The 26,897-nt window shown below is 37.5% G+C and overlaps 1 protein-coding gene across 5 annotated transcripts in view; it reads left to right on the forward strand.

Annotated features, from left to right (window-relative positions):
* Positions 1–26,897, forward strand: part of LOC112044621 (atypical protein kinase C) — a 263,111-nt gene that overhangs the window by 226,361 nt on the left and 9,853 nt on the right. For all 5 annotated transcript variants that reach the window (XM_024080513.2, XM_024080514.2, XM_052887256.1 and 2 more), the window contains exons 4-8: positions 14,377–14,427; positions 22,738–22,823; positions 23,663–23,862; positions 25,318–25,471; positions 26,116–26,336. In XM_024080513.2, the coding sequence (XP_023936281.1) occupies positions 14,377–14,427; positions 22,738–22,823; positions 23,663–23,862; positions 25,318–25,471; positions 26,116–26,336 (712 nt within the window). The remainder of the gene's footprint in view (positions 1–14,376; positions 14,428–22,737; positions 22,824–23,662; positions 23,863–25,317; positions 25,472–26,115; positions 26,337–26,897) is intronic.

Here is a 26,897-nt window from a genome sequence, read left to right on the forward strand (position 1 = left end):
TTGTGGAGCCAGTGTGTGTGAGAGGTTCGCAGCCGCGCACCATTTGTGTTTTCCCTACCCGCCGATAGATGCCATCATCTCCGCACCGTCTTATGCTAGACGAAGTTAGTACGAGTTTTCTAGATCTGTCCTGTGTATTGTTTAAGTAGTGGTAGAGCTTTATGTGAATGCACTTGCCCGGGAAAATGTACTCTCTCTATAGTCGCTCCCTCATAAATGAGGATCGTGATGACCCCTTTAAATCAGTAATTCTTTGCCCCTGGAAAGTACTACTGTACCTAATGCTTATTACTGCCGCTAAGCAACATTCCTGTGTTTTGATCTGAAGGGATTGGTAGTGTATTAGAGACACATAAAGCTTAACACCTAGGGTTGAGGAACATATAGCATCACTTCATAGCGCGTGGTTCTTGCATGACCTCCAAAATGTTGTGATTATCATTAAAAGCTCATATTCGGCTTACTGTTGAGCACGAGACTCTGTAATGAAAGAGGTTTAACTCACAATCCACCACGCTGGCCTAATGCGGATTGGCAGACTTTACACACGAAGAGAATTTAGAAAATTCTCAGGAATGCAGGTTTCCTCACGATGTTTTTCCTTAACCATCTGAGACACGTGATATATGATTTCTTGAAATGCACATAGCAGATAAGTTGGATGTGCACGTCCCTGACCGGATTCGAACCTACGCTCTCCGTATCGAATCTATTTATATTTATGTGATTTGCTATCACGGTATGCATGTGTATAGGCAAAAGTTTTCCACTTATCACGTAATATAAAAACAAATGACATTTTCACCCTAACTATTTTCCGTTCGTCAACAAAATCTAGTCGGCTGCTATGCCATGACTTTGGAGGCGTGTGCAAAGGCACTTAAAACTTGAAGTTTTCCAAACGATCAAAACCAATATACCAATATTGGATCCAAGTTTCCACATGTGCGGCCAGGGTTCGGGGTTAACGACGCGTGTAAGCCAAATGGGCGGCGAGCGTGCTGCCAAAGTTAACTAAAACGATTTAAACTGCAATGTGCCCGCAAATATATTACCCCGCAACAAGCAAATGTGCAAGCGGGACGCGACGTCACGTATTACACGTATTGTACACTTTCTGTTTGGTACTTTATTGTATTTATAGTACCTGCATCATCATGTCCCGTACCTTATCACACTTAAAAATAATATTTCAATCTCCATTCGGCTCTATTACTCGTCAACTCATCATCCACTCCCTTTACATACATGTCCTCTTTCACAACCAATTTCCAACCATCTCTTCTTTTTTCACATTGGATAGATATATCCCCTTACCTTATCAGCCGATAGACGTCCACAGCTAAACATAGGCCTCTTGCATGGACCTCCAAGAACAACGGTTGTTACGGTATTACGGTTCACTTTTGCTGGTACGGTTCTCTTGGAATAAAATACGTGTCGCTTGTTTAGACGTTTAATGCCAACTAACTTCAGTATAATGTAGGTACAATATCGTAAGTGCGTTCACGCGCGTTCACGCGTATTGAATTAACAACGGTCTTGAACCGCCAGCATCTAGCGGCTCCCTGCAACCCGCTTGATATCCTCGAACCACCTAGTGCGGGGTCGCTTAACACTGCACTTTCCGGTGCGCGGTCGCCATTCCAGCACCTTGGGACCCAACGTCCATCGGCACATTGAACTATGTGGCCTGCCCATTGCCACTTCAGCTTCGTGACTAGCTGAGCTATGTCAGTGACTTTGGTTCGTCTGCGAATTTCCGCATACCTGATTCGATCACGCAGTGAAACTCCAAGCATAGCTCATTTCATCGCCCTCTGAGTGACTTTGAGCTTTCTAATAAGGCCTATAGTCAACGCCCTAGTCTCGGATCGGTAGGTCATCACTGGCAACATGCACTGTTCGAAGTACGATTGTAAATGTAAAATAGGTATGTTCTAAGCAACAAAACTCCTGATTGGTACTGCAGACGCCCTGCTGTTTCAGCCGCATAGTTTTTGTTCCCATGGGAATATTACAGCGATAAGATATAATTATGACAATAACACTCGCAAATAAACATGGTTTTCTATTGGTAAAATAATTTTCAAAATCGGTTCAATAATTCCAAAGATTATCCCTCACATACATCACATCAAACTTTATCTCTATAATTTTAGTATAGATAATAGTAGTATAGATGAAATAAGCTCGCATTAGCGTTGGTGGATGTGTAGAGAAGATAACATGAGAAAACGGTGGTGAGTTAAGATGTACTCGTTTGTAACTCGTGTTTAAGCGGTAGTAGAGATTTGCTTTTAATGCATTAATGAATAAAGAAAAAAATATGCAAATTCGCTATTGTAATAATTAGTATATATTATAATATTGTAATTACTAAATTGTAAATCTAGGGAATTCTATGCATATAATGAAAAGATTTACAAATATAACTGGGTAGGTGTACACTTTTTCAGATCTAATTTGAACAGGTGTCTTATATATCTAAACAAACAAACTAAAATGAACCCCTACCTAATTAATTGTACATCCAAGCGCTAGCTTACTGTTGTAAAAAATAAAGTAAAAAAATTATGTCACAATGCGAATTAGCATTTATTTTTCGTCGGTACAAATTAAATCACATTTCGTATTTTACTCCAATTCATTTCCGTTGTTTCGCCTTCATGAGTTTTAAGTTTAAATTACAAATCCCTGGACGGACTCCACATAAAGTCTGCTGAGCGCTGAAATTGCCGTGGCAATGCGCCAAAACCAAAATAACTTATTTTTTTCACTTACCCTCTAATTGCACGGACGTGCGTGAGTTTAAAAATTAATTAAATAAACTCCGTGACACTACGCCCTTTTCTTTATGAAGAGCTGACTTGCCCCGGATATTTTAGTGATAATTTGTAGTAAATTAAATGTAAAGCAAAATGTAACTAACTAAAGACTCTTGTTTGAACCTTGCTAATTGAATGCAAGAAAAAATAGCTTCCCTTGATAAAATATTATAATATTTTCCCGACATATTTTCATTATCAACTAAAGCCTCACTGCCTAAAGCTTTTAATAAGGATAGCTCAGCGGTAAAGCGGTCGGACTCATCTCCGAGGGTTGGTGGTTCGATTGGCCCCGTTGGACTAATGTAGTATCCACTCCTAATAATCTTTCTCGACTAGTTGGAGGGTATTGATATGACGATATGTAGATATGATATGATGAATTTAAAAGATATGGCAAATATTCTTCATTGATCTCATGATGAGACAGTCAATCTCATCATGAGATCAATGCACAGTTGTGTGTGGTGCACTATCTATTCACTCACTCGTAGTCCGACGGGACAACATACCGATACGACCGGTACGGAGGGTACCGGTATACCCCGGGAGGACATAGAAAACCATTCGGCCACCAAACCATCAAGTTCCCTTTACGCTATCCCAATCGAAGGCAATTAAACAAAAACATTCATTCAAAAGTTATGGCCGAAAAAAGGAAAATACGAAAAAAAGAAAATCATTTCAGGAGTGAAATTCATAACAAACATCGACGGCGGGCGCGCACTCCGTTTCGTGAAAATCATGGCGGCGAATTAAAATTTTAAATCTCCGAACCGAGCGTCGGACAATCTGTAAAAGTAATAACTTTGTTAAAATATTAAAAAGTTTGCAGTGGCATTTCATTTATGCTTATTGCAACCTGGTGTAGCGGGGATTTATAGACCGGAATATCAAAAGATCAAACATATTTTATTTCATCCCCCTTTTTAGGGTTCTGTAGTCAACAATGGACACTTATAGTTTGGCCATATCCATGCATCTGTCCGCGGCTTAGCGCAGAGACTAGACCTTAAAAGAATTACCTATTACCTATTATTTTAAGGGTACGTACGTTTTTACAATAAACTGCCACATGAAACCACGGGTATTTATCTCAAAAAGTTCAAAAGTTTTTATTAAACGCAAGCTATTATAAAACTCGTATTAATGTGTTGATAATCATCTTAACGATATAAAAGCTTGGAAATTGCACTATATTTTGACTGGCTACTTAAGTACCTATTGTTAAATGGTGATGAAAAAAACCTGGCTGTCTGTGTATGTTCTTTCTCACCGTGTTTGGCACCCTTGTAACTTTAATTTTAAGTTTTCGATTAATTATTATCACCATTATTTAATAATAACCTGACAAAAGTTTCGAAAGTGCTTGTAAACAAAACATTATTGAAATAAATGAACTTTGACTTTGACATACAAGTTTTACAAAGGCGTTTTTTTAAAGGCGAAAGTTTGTGTGTGCATAAGCTAAGTTTTTTACTTCCATGCTCTCTTTTCTTCACCCCTTCTACGAAAACTTGACGACCTTTTGACGGGATTCATGAAAAACTGAAATTCAGCTATTTTTTTATAAATCAACTCTTCTTTTTGTATCTTGTTGTTGTTGTTGTTGTTTGTAATCCTCCCGTTGTTATTTGTTACACTGATCTTGGCAACACTGTTTTTGAACTACGTTATTTTTTTAGCCCGCAACCCGCAGATGAACTAAGTAATAAAAACCCCACTCTGTTGGCTTGTACCACCAACACCCGAATGCGTTCGCTTGTCAACTAAATACACACGGTTGCACCTCATTACTCTTTTATTAATTAACTCTCAGCAATTGACATTCAGTTAATTGTTTAATTGTTTGCTGTGCTGATTCGACAATTCGAATTATGTATTAATGACATTTCCGGCCTGTGGCGCAACTCTGTAACGATGTTTTATAACTCAACAGTGTGAGCTTCGAATTTGACTCTATTTGACTCTATCTACAGTATTCCTGTTAGAAAGAGAGTTTTAGTGACGAAACTCACACTGAAAAATTACATAATAGTTATACTGCTTGGGCTCCTGACGTGATTCTCATGTTCTCATGTTGAAAGTCGTAGAAGAGTGTCTTGATTATAGCATAGTATGAGAAATAAGTTCCACGCAAGTTTTGAGAAGAAGACATTGCGATATGCACGTGAACAATCTACTTAATTATGGTATTTTTTCTATTTTAAAAAAAAACTTATAAAACTTATCACATGACAGTAGACAATTGTAGTTACGATTGTATGTGTAACAACAATTACTAAAGTAATTTCTTTACACACAAATAAAGATATTCCATTGTCATCTGTTAGTTAAAGATTGTTCGTAGCACGTCGTAGCATCTCGTAGAGGGCTGTGCTACGTGTCGACCTTAAGGGTTACGTCAAGGTCATCAAATTGTTTATGCGCCTTTAGAGGTTCTAAGTGCTACACTGAAGTTATAACTCGGGCTAAATATCTGGCAAGGGTTTTTTTAACTGCCGTGACAGCTTTGAGTTCTAGCCTATTTAAGCCTAGGAAATAGAAAAGGAGTTACGAGTATAAAAATATTATTTGTTTACGCAAATGAAGCCCACTTAATAGAATCAATTGATTATTACTATTTATTGTAAATTTTTAAATAGTTTGGCATGGCTTACATACGTATATTACATGCGTAATTTATTCTCGGAAATGTTTTACGATATATAAAATTAATTTTCGAACACACATTAAATTACAATAAACGCCGTGTTATTGAAAATTATTACATCACAATGGAAACGGTCGTTGAGTATTAAACCAGTACTCGGCTAAAGTAAATAGTTTAAAATTGGTTCTCATTTGGTATTACTGTAATGCAATTTTGCGATATATCATTGTTAAATTAATATGTAATTTATAACTAGTTTCATTAGAAAATGACTTGTTTAATTGCTTAACTATTCAACTTTCATATACTGTATAACCATAATTTAACTGGTATACCTAAACCAAAACCTTAGCAGTCCTCGTGTTGTAAATACCTTGCTTTAAAATTGCTTGATGTTTTTCTACAATGCTTACTTTTTGACACCCGCGTAATGCAGTTTGACCCTGCTTTATGCATCTTTCTGCATTCTGCACGGCCATGCGTTCCATTTCCACAAACAGATTACTTGATTATACAATATCTATATATTTTGACGGCCTCCGTGGCGCAGTGGTATGCCGATTGAGATTTTCCTAATTGACCTAGGTCTGGCTGGTGGGAGGCTTTGGCCGTGACTAGTTACCACCATACCGACAAAGACGTACCGCCAAGCAATTTATCGTCCCGGTACGATGTCGTATAGAAACCGAAAAGAGATGTGGATTTTGAACCTCGTCCTAACAAGTTAGCCTGCTTCCATCTTAGACTGCATCATCACTTACCATCAGGTGAGATTGTAGTCAAGGGCTAACTTGTAAAGAATAAAAAAAAAAGATTGAACTTATGATAATTTTATCTTACAATTAAAAAAATTAGGTTCAGTCGGTTGTGTGAAGTGAACCAATTGAAACTTACTTAATATGAAAGAAACAATTGATTTTTAAATCAATTGTTTATATTATGTTTAATTGTACACCCAAAGCAAAGCCGTTCATAAACTTTAATTACTAGTCATTAAATAGTTTCACAAGTTATATACTTACGACGTATAATGGAGCCATGTTTACAATACTGCCCAACAATCTATATAATAAAGTTTGATTTACGGTCTGTGGGTCAAAGCGAAAACTGGCGCCTAGTTGCTACGAATGGGATACATTTCCATTAGTTTGATTAATTTTCGAGCGTATAATTTGGTTTTTCATCTGTTACTCAGTATTTATTATGGATATAAGTTGTACAAAACATAATATAACATTTGTATGTTTAGGAAAAAAAAATTCTTAAATTATTTTCTACTTCTTTCAACAAACTGATATTGTCTGTTTATTGTTGTTGTTATTGTTGGTGTTGTTGTTGGTGGTGCTGATGAGTGTGCTCACAATGGTGAGCTACATTATCAGCGAGTAGCATATATAATATCCCCGTATTCCCACGATAACAGCTGCGCGGGTGTAACAGTAGTGCGTTTGCTAGTATGTAATAATTTGTTTTATTCTTTACAAGTTAGCCCTTAACTGCAAAATATCACATGATGGTAAGTGATGATGCAGTCTAAGATGGAAGCTGGCTAACTTGTTAGGAGGAGGATGAAAATCCACACCCCTTTCGGTTTCTACACTACATCATACCGGAACGCTAAATCGCTTGGCGATACGTCTTTGTCGGTAGGGTAACCGACCACGGCCGAAGCCTCCCACCATCAAAAAAAAGTGTGGACACAATGGTGAGCTACATTATCAGCGAATACCATAAGATATATAATATCCCCGTATTCCCATGGGAACAGCTGCGCGGGTTTAACAGTATTGCGTTTGCTAGTATGTAATAATTACAGTTATCAATGTCATTATATCTCTGCTAGATTATCTAACAATAAAAAAAATATGTCTGAAAATCATTTAAAAACGGGCAATAATGAAATAAAACTAAACTAAAAGCTTGACGTATTAAAGATCTTACCAAAGTTAACCTACTTGTTCTATGATCTATGTGCCTAGTGGGAGTTTTCAATATTTTCATACTGTTACTATCGCGTTGACGTAAACGCGAATTTATATGAAATTAAACACACAGTTGTGCATGAAACATTTGTGCAGTAAGTGCCACTAGATGGCGCTGTTTCAATTTCTTAAAAAATCGCGTTTACGTTAACGCGATAGTAACAGTATCAAACTGCCGCCAGGCCCTCTGTAAATAGCCTCATGTCGGCATACAGCAAGGCGGCAACTTTCAAATGTCAACCGGAAGTGCGGGTTATCGCTCACTGGGGGTGGGCTCTGCACACCACGTCATTTCCGGTTCCCACAATCTCGCGTTTCACGCCGTAATTGAGTTAGTTTCTAGACTCGCCAGAGCATGACTCTAGAGCTGTGTTCTAAGTTAATTGTGATGCATGCCCATGATCTAGATTGTATGTAGAACGGCTAGATTAAATTGAATTACAAATCGTGTTGACCTAAATTAATTGAGTCGTATCTGTATTTTGTTTTGTACTGCCAGATGACGTCATAACGGATGGCTCGCCTGATATTAAATGCAAAGTCATCAAAATTCAAATTATTTCAAATAGCTGAAATAAATAAATACCTGGACATACTAGCTAGGATCATGTGCATGTCCCATAATGTACTTTCAATTTTAACGGTACAGTTTTATTAGACTTACACGAAAAAAACAATGACCTATATATATTAGAATTACATAAAGAAAAAAACAAATAACTGTTACACACTTTTCGGATTAGAAACACTAATGACACTAATATTATAAAGTTTGAGTGTGTGTAAATGTGTGTGTTTGTTTCTTCTTTACACCATAACTACTGATTAAATTGATATTTTACACGAAAAAACACTTCACTGGAATAAAATCACGGCTCCCAAGTTTTTTTCGAAAATTTGAATTTCATGCGGACGAAATCGAGGGAGTCCGCATTTCATATTCGTTGGGACGAAAGAGATGGGACTGGAAATTACTTCTATTTCTCTTCATGAGATCTTGCTAATGCTAAACGCAAATCTCGAGAACAGCTAAACTAATTTCTTTTTCTAGAATATTTCTTGAAGTACTAGGAAGTAAGAAGTTCTTACGGAAGAAAAGACTCACAGACAAAAATTTAAAAAGTCATAAAGCAACACTATAACAATACAAATGATTCGTAATAATACTTAAAAGTCACAGGGTAGAGTAAAAGTAGGATAGGGGTAAAGTAGGGTAGTGGTAGCTACCTACCCCTAGGTATCTCTTCACTGGAGGCGACTACCTAGGTGGACGGTAGAGGTAGAGCAGGGGCAGGGATAGGGAAGAAGTGCTCACAAATCAAAGCGAAAACCTTTTCATAATACTAACTTTTCATAATACTAACTTTTCATAATACTAGGTGCTTTTCACTTTTACAACCGCAATAGAATGATTACACACATGAATTACTGCACAATATCGGATGTGAGTCATTCGATCACATTATCAGCACTTATCGTTCGCTGAGTGCGCTCTGTACTCCGCCGCTCGCTAATTTGAAATCGATAATGCTCTAATGTAAATACCTAATTACCGACTACTTAGATACACGTATTAACTTCTCATTGTATTCTATTCAGCACGTTATATACGATGCAAATTATCCTTGAATCAATCGAATTTATAGTTGAACTTCCTTATTTTACACTAATTAACAATATAGTACTTAGTATAATTACACACACACCAATAGTACTTAGTATAATTAGAGCTTACTTATACCACAGTATATAAGTGAATAAATATTATGACCTAACTAAAAATGGCCATTTTATGGGTTAGTCTGTATGCCGTAGAAGTAGGTGCTGGACCGCCTTCGGGAAACTTCGCGATATCTTTTAGTTCGTAATTCCTCAGTGCCTGAAGACAAAATTCATGGAATAGTGTGTGTTGCCATTGATGACCTATGTTTCCGAGACTTGGTCGCTAACTATGGGCCTCATAAGAAGGCTCAGAGTCACACTGCGGGCGATGGAACGAGCTAGGAGTATATCTGCGTGATCCAATCAAAAATGGGGAGATCCGCAAAAGAACCGAAGTGACCGACATAGCTCAACGTGTCGCGAAGCTGAAATGGCACTAGAAAGCGTAGTGTTGATCGACCCCCACCAGGTGGACTGACGACATCAGGCGAGTCGCAGGGATTCGCTCAATGCGATCAAGATCATGATGTTTGGAGATCCCTACAAAAGGCCTATGTCCTGTACTGGATGTCCATCGGCTGATATGATAATGATGATGACACCTAAACATACAATATAACAGCGCTCAACTCCCCCGTCTTAGGTATAAAACATTTGCTTAGAATCAAGATTAAACGTCGTTTACACTTAGCCCGCATTCGCACAAGAGCTTTTTTAACGGTCGTTCAAATACAACAAATGCATTCCCAAGTATATACGAAAGCGTTATTAAAACACAACGCTTTTATTCGAGCAGTGTTGCATTTCCAATTTTGGGCGTTGGAAATTGATCTTCACTTAACTTCATGTTATGTTTGAACGCTATTTTAGCGAACGTTAAAAAGCGTTCAATTACAACTAATGCATTCCCAAGGAGATGTTCACAGGACAGCGTTATTAAAACACGACTTTTTTTTCGAGCAGTGTTGCATTTCCAATTTTGGGCGTTGGAAATAGACCTTCATTTAACTTCATACTATATTTGAACGCTTTTTTAACGTCCGTTAAAAAATCTCTCGTGCGAATGAAGGCTACGCTATTCGCGCCTCGCAGCAACACATTTGTAAGAAATAGGGCTATAATTTTGAAAACTAGAACGGCGCAGATCCACTGCAATACATTTAAAAGCTTTGTTTATTTCATCTCAGCTCGGGCCGAGATAAAAACGTTAACGAAATAAAAGCAGCTCCAACAATGGCCGGCGTCAAATTCAGAGCTATTCATTTACCAAATAAATAATATGACCTCTAAAGAGGCGCTTTTAGGAGAAATTCGTTGAAATTACTGGAATTTTCGACCTTATCATTATTATATCTCTCTCTATTAGGCTTTTTATAATGGTCTAATATAGAGCTGTTCTTATCTATACTAATATTATACAGAGGTAAGCGAAGGCCGTGATAGCCCAGTGGATATGACCTCTGCCTCCGATTCCGGAGGGTGTGGGTTCGAATCTAGTCCCGGGCATGCACCTCCAACTTTTCAGTTGTGTGCATTTTAAGAAATTAAATATCACGTGTCTCAAACGGTGAAGGAAAACATCGTGAGGAAACCTGCATACCAGAGAATTTTCTTAATTCTCTGCGTGTGTGAAGTCTGCCAATCCGCATTGGGCCAGCGTGGTGGACTAAGGCCTAATCCCTCTCATTCTGAGAGGAGACTCGAACTCAGCAGTGAGCCGAATATGGGTTGATAACGACGAAGCGAAGGCTGGAATATATTGTTCCAACAATCTTTAACGATCTTTCGGATACGGCCAAAAATCTTGTAAAAGATACTAATATATTTACGAACGTACATAAGCTGCCACAAAAAGTATTCCTTTAGAAAGTAAAGGAATACTTTTTGGGTCAGCCTGTGTAACGTCGCAGCAGCGGTTCACTCACACTTTTACGATATTTATTTAACTACCCGTTAATTTCTCGATTCTCCTTGGTTTTTCTTCTCTTTTGTTTGTTAATTATTTTTGTTCTTAAATATTATATTATGTTATAATAACCAGTGCACAGTAAAACCAACTGTGGTTGTGTTGCACTATGGTTAGGCTTTGGTTAGGAATTTAAATGTGTTTTTGTAGAATAATAAATAAATAAAAAAGGTAAATTTTGCGAGTTTTGTATGTTACTTAATAAAACCGAATTTAAAAATTATTTTACCAGTGGAAAGCCCCGTTATTTGTAAGTGTCATGTCATATATCTTATCCCCGTATTGTCACGGAAGTGGAAAGTATGCGAGTGAAACCGCGGGTCGTGGGCTAGTGTAATAATAAAGGTATTATTTTATAGGCTTATGCGGTGGAAAAGTTCGACCTATCTGCAATTCCCAGTTACTCAAAGTCCCTTTAGAAACTTGAGTTATTTATAAAACTTATGTTTTGTATAAGTTTGTTTGTTGTTTGTTCGGTATGCATTAAACAGATTGCTTGTTTAGTTGTTCTGTCGTTCCTTTTAGTTCTTTCCTCCGTTGCCAACAATATTAACTTTGCCCATTTTAGTAAATCTCACTGGCTTTTCGAATTATTCATCAGATATTACTGCTAATGTTGTCCAGACTAGTTACATAATTTAATATAAATGAAATATAAAATTTTAAAAATCCCCAGCCCTCGTAAATGGCTGGAATATCGAATTTTTACTTAGAATAGTCCTTTTCAACATAATAATATTTTTATCATAAAAATTGGACCGACTTCAAAGACGTATTTCAGTTATTTTGATATTAACATAATATTGCTAAACCGATTTTCATGAAAATGAAACGGAACCAATCTGAAAATAAACTCTTTCAAACAATAAAATAATTTACAAAATTGGCAATTGGCAAAATTTGCAACAAAGGTCAAAGGCATAAGAGTTTGATAAAGTATAACTAAAATTTGATTTCTATTCATCATCATCATCACAACAGGCGATATATATTAAGTGCACTACAGGATATAGTGACTGGTAGCAGCGACAGTGTTTTGTTGTGTTGTTGTATTTTGTGGTAGAGGAAACACCTCGAGCATGTCCCAGGACTTGTGACCTTGAGATTAGATTCAAGGGATTCCTTTAGAATGCATCAACACTCACCTTACCTGCCCGACGAGTACTCCTTGCCCATACTAAACACCTTATGAAAAACAATAATTACAACACAAAACATTATCAATTATTACAACACAAAAAAATATTCCACAAAATCACTAACGCGACTGGCAGCGTGACGGTGTCTACGCTGTCTAACAAACAATTGAGCTCAAATCTTCAAATACCCTCTTATTTATACTAACACCTCCTGTCTACAATAACATAACAGGCAATTCAGTCCACCGACTGATGTCCTCAGTCCACCTGGTGGGGGAGGACCAACACTGCGTTTTCAAATGCGTGGTCGCCATTCCAACACATAGGGACCCCAACATCCATGTGCCCGATACATAGCCATTAGTTGATATTGGTTGATAAGAAAATGTTAAGAATCTTGTATTACGGTAACCGGTATTATGAATCTGGTATTTTGAGAATCTGGTGATATGCTCTAGGGAGATTTTAATCACATTCTGAGTAACGAATCTTGCACAGTTCTAGTAGATGGACGTCTTTAGTGTATTCTGTGTATAGTTTCCAGACTTCTCCGAAACCAATTAGCCTTTGAGCGCTCCTGTAGAACCTGAGATACTAATTGGTAACGGAATTCGTATACAAAAGTAACTCACTACGAATATTGAGACTTGTTTGTTAGAGTAGGATTCCTTTTGTATTTTGTTCGTGAATGCAGGGGAAGCTTTTAATTAATTTGCAGCTTTTTAAGGTACATAATGGTATTTAGTTGGTTTAATTTTTTAAATGGTAGTGGACAGAGGCAGCATTCAACTAATCAACTTTGATGAACATTTTTTTTATTACTCCTTCCTCGTAAGTATATAACGACATTTTAAATGTTTATTTTACTTTATTAAGATTTTCACAACATTTTAAAGGTCTATATCAGCGGACATTTTTTTTTCTTTTTTTTTGTTGTATAATTTTATAAATTTATTAGAATAGATTAATATTTTTTATTATAATTATTTAACAATTTAACCAATAGGCCACTTGACGTAAATGTAATTTGTAGTTTTAAGTGTACTTTAATTTTTAAATTTAACCGGACAACAAACACCACTGTTGTATATTTAAAAGATAGCTTCGTTTAGTACTAGAACTTTTTAAGTTTACCTATGTATAACATTAATAATCAATACTATAGATTATTAATGTTTCTAGTTGTCATTGTTGGTATATCAATAAATAAATAAATAAATAGATACGTCAGACGTTGTATACGAAAGTTGGTTTAAAGAAAAGGTTAAATTTTTATGGGTGGTAACTTAAAATAAACTCTAATCGTATTTTTAAAACCCCGACACAAATAGTGTTATAAGTTTGATCGCTATGTGTGTGTAGTAAAAACAACATAGCAATGTGCATATATGCCCAATATGGATGTAGAGTATTTTTTTGAAAGCTCACTAAAACAGTAAACTTTAACAAAATCGGTCAAAAAGTTAAGGCGGGTGAAAATGTTCTACTTCGTACTACGTACATAATTTAAAAACATCTATTGCTTACTTTTGAAAAATATTTTAATGTTCTCTTGTTCTTACTACCCCCTGCTCCCCTTTCATAGGAAGGGGGTCAGGTCCTAGCTATAACAAACAGCCGGAGCTACTCGTACGTATATCACAAAATATAATTCTACTAATATTATAAACGCGAAAGTTTGTAAGGATGTTTGGATGTTTGTTACTCTTTAAAGCCGCTACTACTGAAGCGATTTAGCTGAAATTTGGAATGGAAATAGATTTTACTCTGGATTGACACATAAGCTACTTTTTATCCCGAAAAAAACCATGATTTCCCGAGATTTGCGAAAACTGATGATTTTGATGATATGAATGTTTGTTACTCTTTCACGCCTCGACTACTGAACCGAATTAGCTGAAATTTTGTATCGAGAAATATTATAGCATGGATTAACACATATACTACTTTTTATTCCGGAAAAATTAATGGTTCCCGAGCCTCTACTACTAACTTTTGAAAAATATTTTAATGCTCACTTGTTACTACTCCCCGCTCCTCTTTCATAGGAAGGGGGTCAGGTCCTAGCTATAACAAACGGCCGGAGCTACTCGTACGTATAACACAAAATATAATAATGAATAATTGTATGATTGTATTGTTCCAGTGTTCCCCAATGTGCCCGCGGCGCCCGGCATGCCCTGCGCGGGGGAGGACCGTAAGTGCTTCCTTTGTTTTAATTTAATTGCTCCGCAAACACAAGTCGGTAATGAGCCAGCAATGGGCGGGTCATTCTACTCGCGCACGGTCGGTTCGCTTATTTTGTAATGCTCAAATCTATATCTATATATATAAAAATGAATTGCTGTTCGTTAGTCTCGCTAAAACTCGAGAACGGCTTAACGGATTTATCTTATCTTGGTCTTGAAATGTTCGTGGAGGTATAGGGAAGGTTGAAAAGGTGAGAAAAAATCAAATAATTTCCGAGAAAACCCTAAAAACTGCCCTTTTCTATTTCCTATACAAACGTTTAAGAGTCAAGCGGTAGGGGTAGGGTAGGGGTAGAGGTATAGAAGGGTAGAGTAGGGATAGAGAATAAGTGCACTTATGTCAAAACGAAGCTTGACCGGGTCCGCTAGTATATATATAAAAGAAAGTCGTGTTGGTCACAACACTTATAAACTCGAGATCAGCTGGACCGATTTTCATGGTTTTTGATTCGTTGAATTTGTCTCCGCCAAGAATAGCAGAATACATCTTAAAAACAATAAAAACTTGAAGAATAAATTATTATGAACGATGAATAATTTTCCATAAATGTTACTTACTATGTTTAGTACCTGTCAAACATTTGTTGTCCATCCTGTCAAATGATTGACATTTATACGTGCGTTCAGAAATACTGACAAATGACGCATTTTCGCGTGCGTTCATGAATTTATTTTGTGTAAATTACAGTTTCTATTTCCGAAAACAATTTCTAAGATTTATTCTATATGTAAAGTTTGCTCAAAATCGGTTGTCATTTATCACATTTTTTGTAACAAATGAATTCAGAAGTAGGGTAGGGGTATGGTAGGGGTAGGGTAGGGTAGGGTAGGAGTATGGTAGGGATTGGGTAGGGTAGGGTAGGGGTAGGGTAGCGGTAGGGTAGGTGTAGGGTAGGGTAGGGGTAAAGTAGGGTAGGGGTAAAGTAGGGGTAGGATTAGGGTAGTGTAGGGTAGGGGTAGGGAAGAAGTGCAAATAAATGAATAATTCAAAGCGAAGCTTGACCGAGTCCGCTAGTAATTATATAGCGATACTGTGCACTACGCATAAGCTGTTACTCACTATCCAATCAAATCCATACTTTTTGACGGCTTCCGATTTCCGATGATTTACAAGTCTGAGGTCCTAGGTTTGATACTCGGCTGGGCCGATTAAGGTTTTCTTAATTGGTCCAGGTCTAGTAGGAGGCTTCGGTCGTGGCTAGTTACCACCTTATCGGAAAAACGCTGCCTATAGAATTTCAATTCATAAATGACAAAAATCAAAAAAGCTATTTCTTGTTTTTTAGCGTGCGCCAAAAGTTGAAATGAAATGTCCTACTTATGTTAATCGCTGTCATATTTATTTATAGGCAAACATTTTTATTTCTGTTGTGAGAAGTTTTTACCCTTTATTTTGCCCCATAACTAATTTTGATACAGAGCACCTCCAAGGCACGCTACGCCACTGGTGATCCGGGACAGGCCTGGCGGACTTGTTTTAGCGCAAATGTACAGGTACATGGTCGCTTCACCCCGGGGTGACTTAAACAGGTCGCCGCTCGGATCGGACGCTTTTGCACACGCTGCGCGCTCACCCGTTTGTTATCGTTCGTCGTTTGTAATAATATTAACCAAAAAAAAAAATATCGCGCGTTAAATCTAGTAATAAGTATTTTTTATTTGAAGACAACCCTAACGTTGTTTGATTATAAACAATAAAAATAAAAACTGTAAGTAAATAAAGCGGCTTGCTAATAATTTTGTTTTTTGCTGAATTGCGCCGTATTGTGTCGTAGCGAGATTCGCTATTTATTTTGTGGAGTGAATCTTCTGTACTTGTACATATGTTTTCTGTGTCCGGGATACAAACTTTGTCTAAGTATTCGTAGCTGAACAAGCTAACCACTCAGCCAATAAGGTAGTCGATATGAAGTACCATTTATTTACTCATTGCTACAATAAACGTCGAAATACGGAAATAATAGAACAAAAGCTTTTTAATGAAACGAATGAGGTGAAGTAGTCTGCGCCGTAATACGGTCAAGATATATTTAATTTTACTTTAATTTTATTATAATTTATATTTATTATAGTTATTGTTCGTGAATTTATTTATACTTTAGAGAGAGACAATTGCGATGATAACAACTTTTCAGAATAATTGCTTTTGTTTTTTGATCATCGTTTAAGTTTACAGGGAAATTCTAGAACCCTGATTATTTATTTATTTATTTATTTATTTATTTATTTGGTCCACCAGTGACTGTTTGATGTAACAGTCACTGGTGGTTTACATAATTACAATCTAAAATCATAAACACAAGGCTTTTTTTTTATTTTGACAAGTTAGCCCTTGACTGCAATCTCACCTGATGGTAAGTGGTGATGCAGTCTAAGATGGAAACGGGCTAACTTGTTAGGAGGAGGATGAAAATCCTTTCTACACGACATCGTACCGGAACGCTAAATCGCTTGGCGGTACGTCTTTGCCGGTAGGGTGGTAACTAGCCACGGCCGAAGCCTTCCACCAGCCAGACCTGAACCAATTAAGAAAATCTCAATCTGCCCAGCTGGGGATCGAACCCAGGAACTCCGTTTTGTAAATCCACCGCGCATACCACTGCGCCACGGGCCGACAAAAGCAAAAAGAGGCTATGCACAATCAAATAAACGTAGACACGGCATGCTCATTTCCGTAATATTAAAATAAATAAACGTTTACACAAAATCAGTTTACATAAGAAAAATATATTTTACAGAGAAACAGCTACTATTTGAGTGTTATAATATAATATACAATACAAAAAAAATATTGTTATTTATAGACATTACCTATTATTTTTTATTTAATGACAAGTTAGAACATTACATCCGATGTTAAGTCAGGATGCAGTGTAAAATGCTGGCTGGGTTGCGGTCGCTTAATAAAAAAAAACATTCCCGTGGCCCAGTCATTAAGTGACGAGTTGGAACACCGTGGGGTTTTAGTCGGTTGAAGTCCGACATAACCGCCTCGCCTCCCCGTGGCGAGTTTTTTTTACGTAGGGAATTATGTGTGGGTTTTCCTCATCGATTTCACCACTTAAAAAAAGGATGCAGTCTAAAATGAAAGCGGGCTCACTTGGAGTAAGTACAAGTTTATACTAGCCATAACTCTGACGGTTTCTACGAGACATCGCACCGGAAGGATCGCTTAGCGGAATATTTGCCACTAGGCTGGTCGGCCACGGCCAATGTTTTCACCAGACAAATTCAAGAAAGCCGTTGCATGTTTTATGCTTCTATTATCACCATTTCTGTTACCACATACCCAAAAACACTCTCAATGAAAAATGTTACTAGGTACGCAAAATCATTTGATTTCGTTGCGTCAGAGTTTATATACAGATACACTAGTTTTTGTTTTATTTAATTAAAAATATAATAGTTATGATTTTAGATGCATTCAAAGTTCACATAAATATCGACTCCTGCTAACGGTCGCGATATTGTGCGTGACGTCATCACACAACGTTTGCTCACCTGTTATAGACAATTTCGTACGTCTGCCTTACCTACTGACGAACTAATGATTAAAATTTAAATTTGATTCTCTACTTTTAATGTTTTTATAACTCGACATTGAGAGCCTCAAAGTAATATCTATCTCTGTCACTAACACCACTATATAGAGAAATAGATAAAGATAGATTGAACCTGGCTCGAATTATGTTTGTACTGTATTTGTTTAGTAGCCGAGTTTCAAGTTGCACACGAGTTATAGTTGCAGAATGGCGCTACTGATTGCAATTTCAGAACCTTTTCGGGTTTTGTTTTCGGATCTCTGTAATCGTTTTTGTTTGTACCAAACATACAAATATTCATGATATTTTTTATGTTACCGAATATCACAACTGCACGTTGAACGTAAACTATGAAAAATATGTCACGTGCGATACAGGGCTTGCAAACTTTTTGTCAGATGCTCGCAACAGTTTTAGCATGTTGGAATATTTTCACAAAATTATTATTTTACGTCAGACTCGACGTATAACAACACCATCTGTAGCATACAGTGTTTATATTTCACAAAACGATTCTAACAGGTAACACTTGAACTCTCGTCTCTATTGCTAAGCTCATAAACGTTATTTTCGCGTGTACGTGATGCAGTTGGCTGGAGAACATTCTAGGTGTAGGGTACGTACGTATATTTTATTATTTAAAGGGACGTGAATAAGATATCGCCGCGCTTTCTAGGTCAAAGTCAACTCCGCTGTAGGTACCTGTTACCTGCATGTATTATTTATTTATTTATTCATGCTCTTATTTTGGGAGTATTCCATTCCATTATATATAGTAAAAGTTATACGGTATTTTAAAAATTACTCACAAAAATCGGTTATTCCTTTTAACTAGCCCATCAAATCAGGGATCCGTAGAGTTAATTTTTCGTGAGTAGCTTCATCTCGATGAGACGATTAACTTTTTTATTTACGAAATTTCTTGATTCTGGTAGCTAACTGAGTTACCAGGAGATAAAAATTTCCAAGCGTCAAACGAAATAATGTATCACGCAATTTGTAGGACATTGTGGCTGTTATGTTGTATTTAACTACTAGCTGACGCCGCGCGGTTTCACCCGCGTGGTTGCCGTCCCCGTAGGAATACGGGGATAATATATATAGCCTATAGCCTTCCTCGATAAATGGGCTATCTACCACTGAAAGAATTTTTCAAATCGGACCAGTAGTTCCTGAGATTAGCGCGATCAATCAAACAAACAAACTCTTCAGCTTTATAATATTAGTATAGATTAATTAATCAAAAGTAAAAAAACCATCTGGTTAGTAACAACTTTTGATAAACTCCTCCCGACTTGTATCATTAAAGAGGTAATTTTTAACAAACATTAGTAGATTTTTTTTTAATTTTCCTGGCGATTTCAGAGTCCTTTACTTGAAACAACCAAACTAGTCATTAAATAAAAAAATAATTCGTCAGTGCCGCCATCTCTGTCGAAATAACAAAACTAATAATGTAAAAATAGAGATTTCCCAAGCATTTAGTGGAACCGATAAATCATCGCAATCGCACGAAATCGTCCACGTCGATAAGATATCGTCAGCAGATAGAGCACGCCAGTCCGTAGTATGCTGCGCCCAGTCCATGTCTTGTTCGGTGGACCTCGTGAAGTTTATGACAGGTGTTGCCATTTATATCGTTAGTAAACAAGTTTCAAAATATTCATGTTAATTGTATTGATTGGTTAATTTAAAAGTTAGTGTGTGTGATCGTTATAGAAGAGATTTTTTTTGACACAATTTTTTTGAGTTGGTTATATCGATTGATGATAAATATTAGGTGCAAGTGCAAGCGGGATATCTGGTTTGACGGCGACGCCGAAATCATAACGTTTGATAGAAACGAAAAATCGCTTAAAACTGTAGCAAAGTTGTAGAGAGACAAATTCTAAAGAAGAAATATCTTAATTGTCTGGTATTTTTCTGGTTATGTTGTCAATATTACTATTTTCCATATTCAATATTATTTATGATAAATTCTATTGGTAACAATGCCACAATAAAAAAGAATTTATTTGATTTTATTAACCGACTTCCAAAAAGGAGGAGGTTCTACGTTCGGCTGTATGTATGTTTTTTTTTTTTTTTTTATGTATGTCCAGCGATTATTCCGTCATTTGTGGACCGATTTTGAAAATTCTTTTTTTGTTTTGAAGGGTTTGATTCCAGGGTGGTCCCATTTTTTTCATGTCAGGATCTGATGATGGCATCCTGGAGAAATCGAGAGGAACTTTCGAAAATCGTAGAGACGGCTAGTGCGTTTGTTAGTGTTTCCATAAGGTATTTTAAACCACTACAATTTTATGAAGGTTTGGAGTTGGTCTGATGATGGAGCTGATACACAGAGTATGGAACTCGTCAACGATTTACAGCAGGTACCTTTTGTTTGGGCTTGATTTCTTTGTTTTGATGAGAACTTTCCACCTAGATAGTTTGTGACTGTATTAAGGGTCTGATGATGAAGACAAAGGACAGTGAAGAGAATTCCTCGACGGTTCACAGTAGCTACCTTGTGTTTGGACTTGATAAATTTGTATTGATGAGAACTTTCCACCTAGATGGGTTGTGACTGTATTAGGGGTCTGGTGATGAAGACGAAGGATAGTTAAGGGAACTCCTCGACGGTTCACAGTAGCTACCTTGTGTTTTGACTTGATAATTTTGTATTGATGAGAACTTTCCACCTGGATAGGTTGTGACTGTATTAGAGGTCTGGTGATAAAGATGAAGGAGAGTTAAGGGAACTCCTCGACGATTCACAGTAGCTACCTTGTGTTTGGACTTGATAAATTTTATACTTATGAGAACTTTCCACCCATATGGATTGTGACTGCATAGGGGGTCTGGTGATGAAGACGGAGGACAGTCACCTTTCACGTTTTTCTGAATATTCATATTACGTGTGGATGAAGGGGGAGTGAAATTTTGTATATGAGTTAAGGTAGTATTTTTAAAATTGGGATAGAAGGACTTAGATACTTATCATAAGAAAATAACGTTTCAACTAATTGCTCATTAATTTTTGTTCACAATCAGTTAGGTGTGCTAACACTAAAAATTAAAAAATAAAAATTTTAATAAAAAAAATTCAACCGACTTCCAACTCAAAAATTAACCTAAACTAAAAAGCAAAAAATAACATCTTACCTATGTGCTACCTTCTGATCAGTTTGAAGGCGGTGCCAATCCAGTGTCGTGTTTTAATTAAAGCCGTTTCTGAATGAACCACAGAAATTGTGTAATTTAAACGGCTTGAATTAAAACATCACTGGCTTGGCACCGCCTTCAAACTGATCAGAAGGTAGCACATAGGTAAGATGTTATTTTTTGCTTTTTAGTTTAGGTTAATTTTTGAGTTGGAAGTCGGTTGAATTTTTTTTATTAAAATTTTTATACAAACCTATCCAAGTCTTAACATTGAAGGGAGATAGGGCCATTATTAAGTTTCTGTACAGATTCGAAGAAATTGTAAGTCTCGAACTGCTATGAACCTGTAACAAATCATCACCATACATAGGTACAAGTTAGTGACATACACCGTCGTTACGAAGGAGTTAAGCCTCATATCTTTCCAACTTAGACTTAGCTTAACTTAAATGAAAATGACGGTAACTAGTAGGTACTTCTTGAGGTGAAAACTGACTCTCTCTCTCTCTCTCTCTCTCTCTCTCTCTCTCTCTCTCTCTCTCTCTCTCTCTCTCTCTCTCTCTCTCTCTCTCTCTCTCTCTCTCTCTCTCTATCTGGCAAAGAACTTTACTATAGCTTGGCAAATTCGTTCGTAACACTCCCGGTGGTCCGAGCGGGCCGGGAGGGGCATAGCGATGCCCCGCTCGCACGACTTTATACCCGGGCAGTCCTTCTCTCTGCCTCTCGCGCGCTCGACTTCACACCCGCGCAGTCCGTTTCTCCCGTCGCCCGCATATAATGGGAGTGTCATCTACGAACTTGCCAGATTATACCTTATTACTAATATACATAAAGGTACATAATATACATAAATTACAAAAATATAAGCACTCTCACTCTCACTTGATTCTACCTAACATATCAATTGACATCGTAGGTACGTACTTGTCTAAAAATTAACCTAATATGTGCAACGTAACAAACTCCGCTTCATGTACTTAATAATTATATCTACAAGCGAAGTGTTAAGCCAACAAAAAACCAAATGTCTTTTTAATTTCAAACATTAGCATAACTTTTCAATAGTTCCGAGCAAATTGTTCTCAGCACTTAACATTTAGCAGCAATTCACGAGAATATAACCGCTGAATGTATGGAAAGGTCGTTTCATAAAGATAGAGGCTTAGACCTTGTCCAGAAGGGGCGAATTCGTCGCGATTCTCTCGCGCGTATTACGCGCGACCGTTGCGTCCACAAGGTGCGTATTACGCGCGAGTATTTGGGGAGGAACTCAGTATGAAACATAGAGTTGAACGCGCACTCGCTCTAGAGTTCGCGCGTTCAACTCTATTTTTCATACTGTCCCTAGTATCTCGACTCGCGCGCAATACGCGCGAATCACGCGCGAGTCGAGAATCTGGCGTATCTAGTGCACGCGATTTACGCGCGTATTTTGAATTCGCGCGATACTTGTGGACGCGATGTATTGATGTCTAGTACTTCGACAACGCGCGTATGAATTTGCGCGATACGATTCGCGACGAATTCGCCCTTTCTGGACTGAGCCTAACTCCCACGGTACGCTTGCAGGCAGCATCTACAGGCGCGGCGCGCGGCGGTGGCGGAAGCTCTACCGAGTTAATGGACACATATTTCAAGCCAAACGCTTTAATAGAGTGAGTATCAAGACTATTATCTCGAATATTGTGTTACTTTCTATAGAATATTGTTTTTTTGAACATAAATTTTAACATTTTCCTTTTCCTGCTGAATATGAATTGTGTTTTTGCAATCTGAAATGGTACTTTACAAACGTTTGATATTATGGAAGTTACTAAACTTATAAGCGTGAGAGGATATGACCTCTGCCTTCGATTCGGGGGGCGTAGGATCGAATCTGGTCCGGGGCATGCACCTCATACTTCTCAATTATGTGCATTTATAAAAATTAAATATCAAGTGTCTTAACCGGTGAAAGAATAACATCGTGAGGAAACCTCTTATACATACCTTAAAATTTTCTTAAATCTCTACGCGTGTGAAGTCTGCCAATCCGCATTGGGCCAGCGTGGTGGACTAACCCACTCATTCTGAGAGGAGACTCGCGCTCAAGAGTGAGCCGAATATGGGTTGCTAATGACGAAACCTTAAACTCCTAATGAGCTAAGTAAATTGTAGTACATTATGAACCAGCTGCACTGTAGAAGGTTCCTAAAACTCTAGTGTGATTTAAAAGTAACATGCTATTTCATACTCTTCTTGATCCAATCTTTTTCAATGGTTTAAGTACTTATAATATTTATAAACAAAAGAAAACTGTTCGAATACTAATTTAAATTTCATTCCAGTTGTGTCAAAACTATAAATTCGAAACAGTCTGCGTGCGTTTTCAATTACCTGCTGAAATAAGCATGACAGTTTTAAAAATATAATATTAGAACTATTTCGAAGTCTCTAAGTTCTTATAATTTAAACCAAAAGGTCTTAATTAACATAGTCGTAATATTCCTTCCAGCGAGCCTTCTGTGCCTTCTGTCAAGACCGCATCTGGGGCCTGGGGCGGCAGGGCTTCAAGTGCATCCAGTGCAAGCTGCTCGTGCACAAGAAGTGCCACAAGCTGGTGCAGAAGCCGTGCTCCAACGAGCACGTCGACCCTATCGAGGTCAAAGATGACGCGAACGGAGAGAGCACACTCGGCAGAGCTTCCTCGGTCAGGTAAGGAGTAATATAGTTAACAGAACCTCGTGGAGGAAAGATACGAGCGTATAGAGTGTGAGACCTTATACAAGATGTCCTGGTAATAGTACGACCATGTCGATCAAAAATAATTACCAAGTATAAAATCAACGATTAAGTAATTTTTAGTATCGACAAAATATTCTGTCTATCACCTCCACTCGCCTCAATTACTCGTCAGCACTTCCTTAAACACAACTATTCTTTCACACACTCCAATCTCCAAATCTCTTCTTTGACGTTCCTCTCTAGTGTCCACACAAGAAAAACTACAATTCGCTGCCTTGCATCTTGCCAGTTAAAACACAGGTGTTTAGTAGCCTGAGCCAGTAATTCTCCTCTCAAGTCTCATTTCGTTCCATTTAATTTCGTAGTTGCGGGTTAGGTGCATTATGACTTTTTTCTTTTTTCGAACTATCTTCTTCGAATATTGTAAGTTGTTTAGACTTTCATCTCAAGTTAGCGAACTTTGTCTATAGGAGTTTCCGTCCATTTCTCTAATGAGATTTAAAAGTCTTAATGGAATTAATGTCTGCGGCGTTTTCTCAAAAAATGCGTTAGCATAATTATTCAAATTAACAAATGGATTTAGAGGTCTTCAGTCTTCTAAGAGCATTAGCGGAACGAAAATTTGATGCTACGAGTTACTTATTGGTTTTTGCATTATTAAGAACCTTTTGTCCTTTGTTAAAGTTATAACAGTTACCATTTTCCTTATTTAAAATTAAGTGGAATTTATTAATTACAAGACCCGCGGTTTCGTTTGCGTAGTTTCCGTTTTGGTGAGAATGCGAGAAATAAACATCACCTATGACACTCACAAATAACAGGGCTAACTAGTGGTAAGAGTTTTCAAAATCGGTTCAGTAGATCCAGTGATTACCCGTACAACACCACAAACTTTACGTCTTTACTAATCGACTTAAAAAAAGGAGGTATCAATTAATAACTCAAAGACGCCTGAACCGATTTGAAAAATTATTTTTTCGTTTGAAAGGGTATGCTTTCCAATTGGTCCCATAGTAATCATGTCAGAATGTGATGATCAGATCCTGGAGAAATCGAGGGGAACTTTCGAATATTATAGGGACAACTAGATCGTTTGTTAATGTTTTCATTAAGTATTTTATAATATTAGTATAGATTGATATAAAATTTTAAAAATCAAGCTTTTCTGTCAATGTAAACCGAGTAATTGATTTACATTTTTGATCCAATTGTAGTGTGGCTCGAAACATTAACAAAATTTTTAATAAAGTCATTTTACTTTAATTAACACATGTATCCTATGATATCAGAAACATATCTACTACAGATGTGGTATTATATGTCTACTCGTATGCATCTACACGTTAGATGCATGTTGCGCACGTTTCTCAGTTCTAAAAGTTTTCACTTGAAACATGCTACAAAAGGTTTTCATTGTGACCGCAGGTCTCGAGCGGAGCCCGAGCTGCCGCTGCCGGAGACGCCGCCGGCGCCGCCCGCGCCCGCGCGCAGCGAGGACCTGGAGCCAGGCTCGCAGCGCCAGTACTCGCTGGACGACTTCGAGCTCATCAGGGTCATAGGCCGCGGCTCCTACGCTAAGGTATTGTTTATTTACATTAATTTATTTATCTTTGTTTTTTAAATTTTTGACTATGCATATAAAATACAATACAAAACATTATTAAAGATTTGTAAAAAAAAACAGCCATCACATTGCACGGCATTTTGATTGCCCAAGTGTCCGCTGGTCAGAGCTCCAGAGTGAGGAACCTTCTCATAATATGCGCCGCCTCAAGGATCACTGCCTTCTGTATCCGAACCTTGACCCAACGATTAAGCGAATGCTTTCAAGGTGTTGATCGAAGTCAAGAATTTCTTGGAAAGAAGCACAACTCGATTCACAATTATATTATTTTGAAGACACAAGATTCGATCTAGGACCTTGATAGTCGAAAGCCACATAACCTAACCACGGGATCAATAAGTCAGTCAGACCTTACATCATTTTCGCAATTAATATCCACAGAGTTTTCTCTGAACTGCCTCGTAGTGAAACGCTAAAAATATCTTGGCAATACTTGTTTGCCAGTAAGGTTGCCAGCTTCGACCGATGCTACCTTAAAATATTTGGTGGTAACCAATGCGACCAGCGATGCGAAACAACGGAAATTATTATTAAATTCGACGCTACACATATCCATAAATACGTTATCAATGAAATTAATCTTGTATGTCAATTTCCAGGTGCTAATGGTAGAACTGAAGAGGACGAAACGCGTGTACGCAATGAAGGTGATAAAGAAAGCGCTGGTGACAGACGACGAGGACATCGACTGGGTGCAGACTGAGAAGCACGTGTTCGAGACGGCGTCCAACCACCCCTTCCTGGTCGGCCTGCACTCCTGCTTCCAGACGCCCAGCAGACTGTTCTTTGTCATCGAGTTCGTGCGCGGCGGAGACCTCATGTGAGTCAAACCAATCAACTTAATGGTTGCTGCCTGCAACATCCCTGATCCCAACGCTCCTCACAGAAATAGTTGCCCAAAAATGCGACCTTGAAGAAGACATAACAACAGACAAATGTTATCTAGATCGCACAGTTTGTACACGAAGTCCAATTTCCACAGGAGGTGCCCTTAAAGAGTCGTTTCCCCTACCCTTTTTCACCTTGCCCTCAGGATCTCCTAGCAGAAATTTGCATCCGCCCGTAACAAATTTAGACAAAGATTGACAATATATGCCAAGAGTTCTTTTTGTATGGCAATAAAAATATATAATAAACTTCCTAACAGTCTAAAAGAGAAGCCCTGGTCAATATTTAAATGTAAAATTTATAATTTATTATTAAAAACAAGCTATTATGACATTCAAGATTATTTTATGGACATGGACATTTTGTAACTTATTTTGTAATTGTGACATTGTATTAATTTAGTTTTATTTTTTCGTTCAAATGTATTTAATTATTTAAGATAATTCATACACCAGTTATGGTAAAATGTATAAAGGCTCAATTCTATAAATGT

Source organism: Bicyclus anynana, chromosome 19 (genome assembly GCF_947172395.1).
Source record: "Bicyclus anynana chromosome 19, ilBicAnyn1.1, whole genome shotgun sequence".
In the NCBI taxonomy this organism is placed as follows: Eukaryota; Metazoa; Arthropoda; class Insecta; order Lepidoptera; family Nymphalidae; genus Bicyclus; species Bicyclus anynana.